The 10,648-nt window shown below is 40.3% G+C and overlaps 1 protein-coding gene across 1 annotated transcript in view; it reads right to left on the bottom strand.

Moving 5' to 3' along the window:
• Nucleotides 1–791: 791 nt before the first annotated feature.
• The window catches only part of DOK6 (docking protein 6), a 373,397-nt gene continuing 363,540 nt past the window's right edge, over nt 792–10,648 (bottom strand). The window contains exons 8-10 of the mRNA XM_040433916.1: nt 1,179–1,321; nt 979–1,085; nt 792–820 (exon numbers count right to left, since the gene is read on the bottom strand). Of these exons, the coding sequence (XP_040289850.1) occupies nt 792–820; nt 979–1,085; nt 1,179–1,321 (279 nt within the window). The remainder of the gene's footprint in view (nt 821–978; nt 1,086–1,178; nt 1,322–10,648) is intronic.

The raw sequence follows: 10,648 nt of genomic DNA, 5'->3' as shown, positions 1-10,648 counted from the left end.
TGGCCACTCTGATGGCCAGGACCATGGCACTGCACATAGACTAGTTCTTTTTTCCTATATTGTGCAAGCACGACCACCACTGATGGATTGCAAGGTGGTCGTAACCATGGAAATGAGGAGTATACAGATGAAACTCTAAAAATTAGAATATTCTGCAAAAGTCCATTTATTTTAGTAATGCAAATTAAAAGGAGTTGCATTAATGCGGCTTAAAATTTGAATTTTGTGAAAAGGTTCAATATTCTCGGCTCAAAGTGTCACACTCTAGTCAGCTAATTAATGCATATCCCCTGAGCAAAGGGTACCTGAGATTGTGACTTTGGGGTTTCATAAGCTATAAGCCATAATCATCCAAAATATAACAAATAAAGGCTTGAAATATCTCGCTTTGCATGTAATGAGTCTATCACATATGTTAGTTTCACCTTTTAAGTTGGATTACTGAAATAAATTAACTTTGCACGGTATTCAAATTTTTCGAGTTTCACATGTATAATGTGATTGATTGCCAGCAAAGAAAGCAATATGAATAATCACAATACATTAGTAATTGCCTGGTATTAACTTCCTCTACATAACAAATGCCATTTGCCAAAGTAAGACATCCCCTTTAATTGTATAAGGCAGAAATTTTACACGAAATGATTCATATGACTTTTCACTACTATGCTCCTCAGAAAACCGTAAAGAAAGGCACATTTGCATTCTTTATGTAGAAGAGACTGAGGATAAGGAATTTAATCAGACACTTTCTATGTGGCTCGGGAGATAGCATACAGAATAAATGAACATTACTTGCATGCAACTCGGAGCAAAGATCCTACAAATAAACATTAAATTATATTTGTCCACTTTATGGAAATCAGAATATCCTATTTTAGAACATCTAAAGATCTCATCAGGAGGCAGAACATAAAAGCATGATATAAACAAATAGTTTGATGATAACAATTTGCATGGTAAAGTTCGAAAAGTCACCTCTAAATTGCCTGAGCTGAATACGTAGTGATTTGCCATCACTTGCAAAAAAGATAACAAAAAATGCCAATTTTAAGAAACAGAGTTCCCACAGAGGTTTATGACAGCTGATAAATTGAAACGAAAGGAAGACAAGCAACCAAAAGAAAAAAGGCAATTTGAATGAGTTCTTGCTCAGCATGAAATAAAGTAAGAGGCACAAAGCTTTATTTTTAAACCACTTGCCTTGTAAGCTGTAAATTTGACCAACGCTGTTTTGTCTGGTGATATGATGCCAATACGCGCTCCGAGGAAGGGATATGGACTTGGACAATGTCATTGGTTCAGTCAAACTAGTCTGCAGCTGAAATACAAGAGATAATGGGGGACATTTATCAATTATGGCACAAAATAAATATTTACATTACAAATCAAAAGTGGTGATTTGTTTTAACTCATATCTAAAGGCGCACTCCACTTGAAAAATGTGACTTTTTTTAAAATATCAACTTGATTATCCGCCTATGTCTCTTGATTTGTGACATTTTAACACCAATAGCACTAAAATGAGACTTTTTAAAACTGAAACGCGCCATTTAAGCCATCCATGTCCAGACCACACTTGCGACTTTTGAAACATATTTGCGACTTTTCCACTGGGAATTGCGACTAGTCTCAGACTCATGATGTTTTTGTCATTGTTTTGTTTTTGTTGAATGTCATTTTACTGACAAAACCTTGCTGTTTAGCTAATTTATATCTTCCTGTTTTAATACTTGCCTGTGACTTGTTCCCACGACAGATTGGTTTATCTTTTCATAAATGCAACTTTTTGAAATAAAGTTGCTTCTTTATGCCATAAATGCTACTTTTTACACAAAACACCACCACATAATCTAGCCTAATTGTCCGCAACAATTTGAGCCATTTCTGCCCATAAAAGGATGATAAATGAGGATTAATATACGCCAATTTGATAGTCTCGCCCACTTTGACATTTATAACTCATTTCTGGCATGATGCATTCTTTATGTTGAAAATTGTCGGGAAAACAGTTGATATATTTGGTGCAAATTAAACCTCCATTCTTTTTGGCGCATTTTACACCATAATTTTGGCACAACATGCATAGTAAATCTCCCCCAATGTGTTTCTTTTAGATTAGTAATATAATGCACTTTACTGGTTAACAATAATATAAAGGCATAAAACCAAATAAAGCAGGCAAAGAAATATCAGCATATCGTGAGCCAAGAGATTTGAGCCTTGCACATTTACTCAACGGGCAGGTTAAATAATGGTTATACATTTCATGTTTCCCTGTCTTAGGAGAGGCTGCTTTCTCAAAACGCTGTGCACAGTCATTACTATTCCATATTTTAAATGCAAATGAATATGATCTCTCATTTCTCTGGAGTCACAAGTCTTTACGTGACAGAATCCAGAGACGTTAAGTCAACTTTGGGCATATCTGAGGGATAGCTGTGTTTCGTATGCATAATTATCTTTTGACAGTTCTTATATGGTGAAGTAATCCAAGAGTTAATGATGCAGAGTGAAATGTATAGCAAATTCCATATTAGATATATAGGGTGAAAGGTAATGCTCTTGTTACCGCATGTATACTATTGTCTAATATATTGACTCATATGTGAAATAGTGTTAAAAAAAAAAAAACTTTCAGGAATCAATGGAAAGTTATTTTTGCCTTATCAAAATCCACTAGACATGCTCATCAGAAAGTAATCTTCTGAATAGGTATTGTACAGACTACTGAGAGGTTTTCTCTGTGTAAGCAGATGTGTATTGGTGCCTTTTAGAGAAGTGCAAATTGGTTCTTATGAATCAATTCGTCTCCTCAATTAGAGACCTACATCTGTAGTGGAAAACACCCCCTGCCACTTGATTAACATGGCTGGACATCTTGCTCCATCTAGGCTACTGCGCCAAATAGTGGCGCAACCGCAAAGGCTCTGCTGCTGCTACTGGTATGAGATTGTTAGGGATGGTTGATATAGCCCCTCGCAGGTGTAGAACTATGAGGAGATGAGTTGATTGATAAGAATCGATTCTCTCATCCCTAGTCCCTTTACATGTGGCAGATTTTTTTGCAGAAATTTTTTGCGACTGAAAGGTTTCTTTTTTCAGTTGCAGAAATATCTGCCACAAAATCTGCCAGATACAAAGTCACTCTAATGTTATCGATGGAAAGGAATCTCGAATGAGAACCTCATATCTACAATGTCCATGTGCCCTAATGAAACTTTATGCCATGATATACCTAAAAGAGCTACTTTAATAGACTACATGAAACAAACTCTTTACTATGTACTCACAAAACATGAAATATATACTAAACACTGTATATTCAAATCCCTGTTAAGGGCAGTTGGTGTGGAACCACTGCGCCAACAAACCAGTTTGTTTTTGGGCTAGACCTAAGAGCTTTATCCAGGCAGTCCCCTGGTATTAACCTTTTACAGGGATATGGACTTCCAGGAGAGCCACCAGTTTTTGGAATAGAAATACAAAGTAGTAACCACGCGGATTACGTCACCTTCCTCTAGAGTATAGAAGATTCAACAATTAAAGAGATGTAGAATACAAATGTGATCGCACTCTATATCCAGCATTCTGCCCTGCCTCCATGCTGGATGAGACATTGGTGTACATTTTGGCCAAAGCGTAATAAGCCACTCACCACGTCAAGGTTGCCTCCATTTGAGTGGTCCCTAACGCTAGTTCCCACCTGTTCATGGGCCATGACAGCCAAACAAAATCCAGGGAATGCAGGTCAGCGTGCACGCCAAGCACACTCTGCTTTTAACCCCGTCCGGTGCCATTGCAGCTTTTATCGGATCCAGGGATGCAAGTACCAACATGCACGCTGAGCCCACCATATACTTCTCCTGGAGCCAAATGGCCACTGGTAGGTTCGATATAAGCAGACTCAGTTTTATACTGACTTTAAAACCAGCCTCCAGGACAGATTGACTGGTCAGGTGTGCATGACTCAAAGGAGATCGCCACGCCTCCAATACATACTACAAAGAAAAATTTTGGGGAATTGAGTCAGCACAACCTGTATATAGGTGCAGACCACTATGGCGAAATACATATACAAACGGAGAATACAAATGTGATCGCACTCTATATCCAGCATTCTGCCCTGCCTCCATGCTGGATGAGACATTGGTGTACATTTTGGCCAAAGCGTAATAAGCCACTCACCACGTCAAGGTTGCCTCCATTTGAGTGGTCCCTAACGCTAGTTCCCACCTGTTCATGGGCCATGACAGCCACACAAAATCCAGGGAATGCAGGTCAGCGTGCACGCCAAGCACACTCTGCTTTTAACCCCGTCCGGTGCCATTACAGCTTTCATCGGATCCAGGGATGCAAGTACCAACATGCACGCTGAGCCCACCATATACTTCTCCTGGAGCCAAATGGCCACTGGTTGGTTCTATATAAGCAGACTCAGTTTTATACTGACTTTAAAACCAGCCTCCAGGACAGATTGACTGGTCAGGTGTGCATGACTCAAAGGAGATCGCCACGCCTCCAATACATACTACAAAGAAAAATTTTGGGGAATTGAGTCAGCACAACCTATATATAGGTGCAGACCACTATGGCGAAATACATATACAAACGGAGAATACAAATGTGATCGCACTCTATATCCAGCATTCTGCCCTGCCTCCATGCTGGATGAGACATTGGTGTACATTTTGGCCAAAGCGTAATAAGCCACTCACCACGTCAAGGTTGCCTCCATTTGAGTGGTCCCTAACGCTAGTTCCCACCTGTTCATGGGCCATGACAGCCACACAAAATCCAGGGAATGCAGGTCAGCGTGCACGCCAAGCACACTCTGCTTTTAACCCCGTCCGGTGCCATTACAGCTTTCATCGGATCCAGGGATGCAAGTACCAACATGCACGCTGAGCCCACCATATACTTCTCCTGGAGCCAAATGGCCACTGGTAGGTTCTATATAAGCAGACTCAGTTTTATACTGACTTTAAAACCAGCCTCCAGGACAGATTGACTGGTCAGGTGTGCATGACTCAAAGGAGATCGCCACGCCTCCAATACATACTACAAAGAAAAATTTTGGGGAATTGAGTCAGCACAACCTGTATATAGGTGCAGACCACTATGGCAAAATACATATACAAACGGAGAATACAAATGTGATCGCACTCTATATCCAGCATTCTGCCCTGCCTCCATGCTGGATGAGACATTGGTGTACATTTTGGCCAAAGCGTAATAAGCCACTCACCACGTCAAGGTTGCCTCCATTTGAGTGGTCCCTAACGCTAGTTCCCACCTGTTCATGGGCCATGACAGCCACACAAAATCCCGGGAATGCAGGTCAGCGTGCACGCCAAGCACACTCTGCTTTTAACCCCGTCCGGTGCCATTACAGCTTTAATCGGATCCAGGGATGCAAGTACCAACATGCACGCTGAGCCCACCATATACTTCTCCTGGAGCCAAATGGCCACTGGTAGGTTCTATATAAGCAGACTCAGTTTTATACTGACTTTAAAACCAGCCTCCAGGACAGATTGACTGGTCAGGTGTGCATGACTCAAAGGAGATCGCCACGCCTCCAATACATACTACAAAGAAAAATTTTGGGGAATTGAGTCAGCACAACCTGTATATAGGTGCAGACCACTATGGCGAAATACATATACAGTACAAACGGAGAATATAAATGTGATCGCACTCTATATCCAGCATTCTGCCCTGCCTCCATGCTGGATGAGACATTGGTGTACATTTTGGCCAAAGCGTAATAAGCCACTCACCACGTCAAGGTTGCCTCCATTTGAGTGGTCCCTAACGCTAGTTCCCACCTGTTCATGGGCCATGACAGCCACACAAAATCCAGGGAATGCAGGTCAGCGTGCACGCCAAGCACACTCTGCTTTTAACCCCGTCCGGTGCCATTACAGCTTTCATCGGATCCAGGGATGCAAGTACCAACAATGTCCATGTGCCCTAATGAAACTTTATGCCATGATATACCTAAAAGAGCTACTTTAATAGACTACATGAAACAAACTCTTTACTATGTACTCACAAAACATGAAATATATACTAAACACTGTATATTCAAATCCCTGTTAAGGGCAGTTGGTGTGGAACCACTGCGCCAACCAACCAGTTTGTTTTTGGGCTAGACCTAAGAGCTTTATCCAGGCAGTCCCCTGGTATTAACTTTTTACAGGGATATGGACTTCCAGGAGAGCCACCAGTTTTTGGAATAGAAAAACAAAGTAGTAACCACGCGGATTACGTTACCTTCTTCTAGAGTATAGAAGATTCAACAATTAAAGAGATGTGCTTGCAATTGTGGACATAAAGACGGTAGAAGATGACTCAGTCCTACTCTTTATAGGAGAGTGATGTTCCTCCTCTGCTGCTCTGGCTGGTAGCTAGCGTGCGCATGGGGAAGCCGGCAAGTGATTGCTGTGAGAGAGCTTCTGTGTGACGTCAGACGCCTCTATGGTTGCCCCTAAGGACCAAAAACCTTCAGACGGATTTCAGAATAATTGGATTCCTTCATCAGGGATAGATGTTTATCATCCTCCTTGGAGTTAAATAGGCATCCAGTTTCCATAGCAACTCCTTTCCCCATTCATTTGCAGCTCTATCTCTTCTTCATTCTACAGTTCTGAGTTCATTATACATTCCATTCTCCCTCTCCTTTGGATAGTTATTTAATCAAAGGGATAATTCTCTCCATCTTTGCCCCATATATGTCCATTCCTATTAAGAAGAAGACATTCTCATACTATATTTTTGCCTTTATGTACTGTCTAATGGATTCACATTTTTATTTTTGGTTATAATTAACCATGTTCCTATTGGAACGCAAACAGCTCTATTTCTTGATTTAGTCCTTTTGGTGCTAGACTATTTAATTTATATATCCATCTACTCTCACATCTTGACATTTTTTAAACATGATTTCCACCCCTTACATCAAATTTTACTTTTTCGATCCCTCCTCCATAAGACAAACCTTGGAATTTTCCTCCTTGATTTTCCATGAAGTGTCGTGATAGGGGGTGGCCTTCAATTTTTTTCAATATTTCTAATATGTTCTCTTATTCTTATTTTTATGGGGCGTTTTGTCGATCCTACATATAATTTACCACAAGGACATTTGATGTAATAAATAACCCCCTTTGTGTTACATGTAAGATGATTTTCAATTTTAAATGAGTCTGATCCATTCTTTATTTCTATAACGGGGTATTTTTGTTTTACCAAGCAGAAATTAATGCACATTTTGCATGGAAAGAAACCTTTTTTATTCACTTTGTGTCCATTTGTGGTAGTTGATTAATTTGACCGTATGAATAGAGCTATAACGTTCGCTAAGTTCTGTGCTTTCCTAAATGTAAATATTGGGTATTCCGGTATCTTTTCACCTATAGTTTTGTCCTGTTTTAGAATGTCCCAATGACGCTTAATGATCCGTTTAAATGTACCCCCCCCCCCTTTCACTGTATTGTGTTATTATTGGGACCTTGATCATGTCCCTATCTGGCCTATTTCCTCCATTTTTGTTATTTTCTCTTGTGTTCTGTTTTGCAATAAAGCTTTCCGATCCACTTTTCTCACCTCTTGTTTTATTGGTTCTAATTGATTTTTTTTTATAACATTTTTCCTCAAATTTCCTATGGAGTTTATCAGCTTCCTCCTCACATTGCTCTACAGTGGTACAATTCCTCCTTAGTCTAATATATTGACTACGAGGAATATTCGTCAGCCATATTGGTAGGTGGCAACTGTCCAGAGAGATAAAACTATTGCTATCCGTGGGTTTGTAGTATGTTTTGGTATGTATTTTTCCTTCTTTGATGAATATGGTTAGGTGTAAAAAATGTACCATATCTCAGTTCGACTCCAATTTGGTGTAAAATGAAGGTAAAAATAATTTTTAATAATATCCTCTCAAATTTTTTGGAGTAAAACTTCCCCTCCTTTCCAAATAAAAATAATGTCATCTATGAACCTTTTCTAGAGGACCAGGTTTGCATCCAGTAGGCCCTGTGGGTGGATGGTGAGCTCCTCCCACCTCCCGATATGCAAATTGGGGAGGTGCGAACCTAGTCCCCATCGTAGTCCCCCACGTCTGAAGGTAAAAATCGTTCTCATATTTAAAATAGTTGTGGGTTAGAATAAATGTAATACATTCTCCCAAAAATTTTATTTGTTCCTTCAACATTTTACTTTCCCTTTCTATGAAAAATTCAGTGGCCTCTCTTCCTTTTGTATTTTCTATTATAGTATAAAGTCAAGTGACGTCCAACATTCCTAGAATATAATCCTTCTCCCACTTTATACTTCTCAATAATTGTAAAATATGCTTTGTGTCCTTCAAGTTTGCCGGGCCTACTGGATGCAAACCTGGTCCTCTGGAATGGACATATATGGGGCAAAGATGGAGAGAATTATCCCTTTGATTAATTAACTATCCAAAGGAGTGGGAGAATCAAATGTATAATGAACTCAGAACTGTAGAATGAAGAAGAGATAGAGCCGCAAATGAATGGGGCAAGGAGTTGCTATGGGAAAAGGACCCTTATTTAACTCCAAGGAGGACGATAAACATCTATCCCTGATGAAGGAATCCGATTATTCCGAAATGCGTCGTAAGGTTTTTTTGGTCCTTACAGGCATCCATAGAGATGTGTGACGTAACACAGAAGCTGTCTCACAGCAATCACTTGCCAGCTTCCCCACGAGCATGCTAGCTACTGGCCGGAGCAGAGCACAACTGTTGGGTGTAAGCAAGAAGCAGCAGAGGAGGAACATTGCTATCCTATAAAGACATCTTCTCCCTTCTTTATGTCCACAACGGCAAGTACATCTCTTTAATTGTTGAATTTTCTAAACTCTAGAGGAAGGTGCTGTAATCCGCGCGGTTACTACCTTGTATTTCTTAAGACATAAGTGTATTTAATTAAGTATGGGCAGTTACTCATATAGGGAAAAAAACTTAAGAAAAAATAGACCTGTATCGGGCGCCAATAACCTCAAAAGTAATAGCCTGCTGGCGATAAAAATGGTCAATTGAGTGGTAACTTTGATATAGTGGTTTAAAAACACAACGTTTGTAAAAACGTGCAAAAAAAACTTAATTAAAACAGTAATGCTAGTTGATTAAAATCACAATGAGAATAAAAAAGGTATTTTGTAGTAAAAACTCACTTCACCCAGGAGGGGCAGGGTGGGATAAAGCACATAACACCCACTCTGCTTCCTCCTGCGCCTGGATCGCCTGTAAGATCGTCCGGAAATAACGGCAGTCACACTTGGAACTTCTGGTTATTTTCTTTTTATTGTGTTAGCACAGGGTAGGGGTAGGAGTAGGCTCAACGCGTTTCGGGGTCACTGGGATCCCCTTCATCAGGAGCATAAATGCATCATGCATAATGGCAGGTATTTATACAGGGAAAAAGGCGCCAAAGAACGCCAGAAAAAAGCGCCAAAAAAACGGGAGGTATTGGCGTCACTTCCGGTTTGCGTTCCAGGGTGGAACGCATTGTGGTAGGCTAAACTTGGAGTGGTTTCCGGTTTGCGTTCCAGCGTGGAACGCATCAAGAAGCATCTCGGCCTTGTAGTGGACCAGGAGGGGAAGCGACGTCACTTCCGGTGTGCGCTCCAGCTTGGAACGCATCGGCACCGCTGTAATGGATTGAATGTGGACCAGGAGGGGAAGCGACGTCACTTCCGGTATGCGTTCCAGCCTGGAACGCATCGGGACCGAGACGGCTGGGGGATCGGCACAAAAGTAATTTAACTTCTTGTCAGATATTATGGGTGGGTGTGGCGATGTTTGGGAGGGGTATCTAGTTTTATTTATGTATAATATAATATGGTATGCTGGCCAGGGAGAGGGAATTGGGTGTGGAGAAAACCGGAAGTGGTATAGGTTCCGGTGTGCGTTCCAGGGTGAAACGCACCACAGCTTCTCACAGGGATCATGGTGGAGAATGTCTGTGTATGGGAGGGAGGGGCAATATAGCTGTTGGTAATTGTTAGTCTGAAGGGAATGGCAGAGAAACACATTATGTATAGTAATATATTTTGATATATTCTATTATATTTTGACCAGGGTATTCTAACCGGCAATGACTGGTTTCTCTTATCCCATAGGGATATGAGGAGAATCGGGAGATATATGGTTTATATGGATCAGCAAGTAACATCTCCCTAAGTATATATTTGTATATATACACATGTACACAAATATGTGCACATGGAGGGGGGGATTTGTTCTATAGGTGGAAACGATGGGAAAAAGGGGAAAAAAATGGTTTGTAAGGGCATTTAGAAGAGATGAAGAAGTTAACAAGGAAATTAGAAAATACTGTAGAAATAAAAATTAGAAAGTGCTGTAGAAATAAAAAAGAATGGAAAATGGAGGTCTGATGAATAAAATGTGTGTGTATTTTGCGGGATCGGGGAAGGAGGGTTACATGGATTGTATAAAGATCGTGCAGAGATTAAAAAAATATATAAAAAATAAAAAAATAAAAAATTATTTTTTATTTATTATCCTAAATTATTTTAAAAAAGGCGATCTGTGTGTCGGTGTCTTGGAACAGACGAGTATATTTTTGTTCCAAGGAAGGACATGTGTGTAAATGAATGG

Source organism: Bufo bufo, chromosome 5 (genome assembly GCF_905171765.1).
Source record: "Bufo bufo chromosome 5, aBufBuf1.1, whole genome shotgun sequence".
In the NCBI taxonomy this organism is placed as follows: domain Eukaryota; kingdom Metazoa; phylum Chordata; class Amphibia; order Anura; family Bufonidae; genus Bufo; species Bufo bufo.
This window is presented reverse-complemented; position numbering and strand designations above follow the sequence as displayed.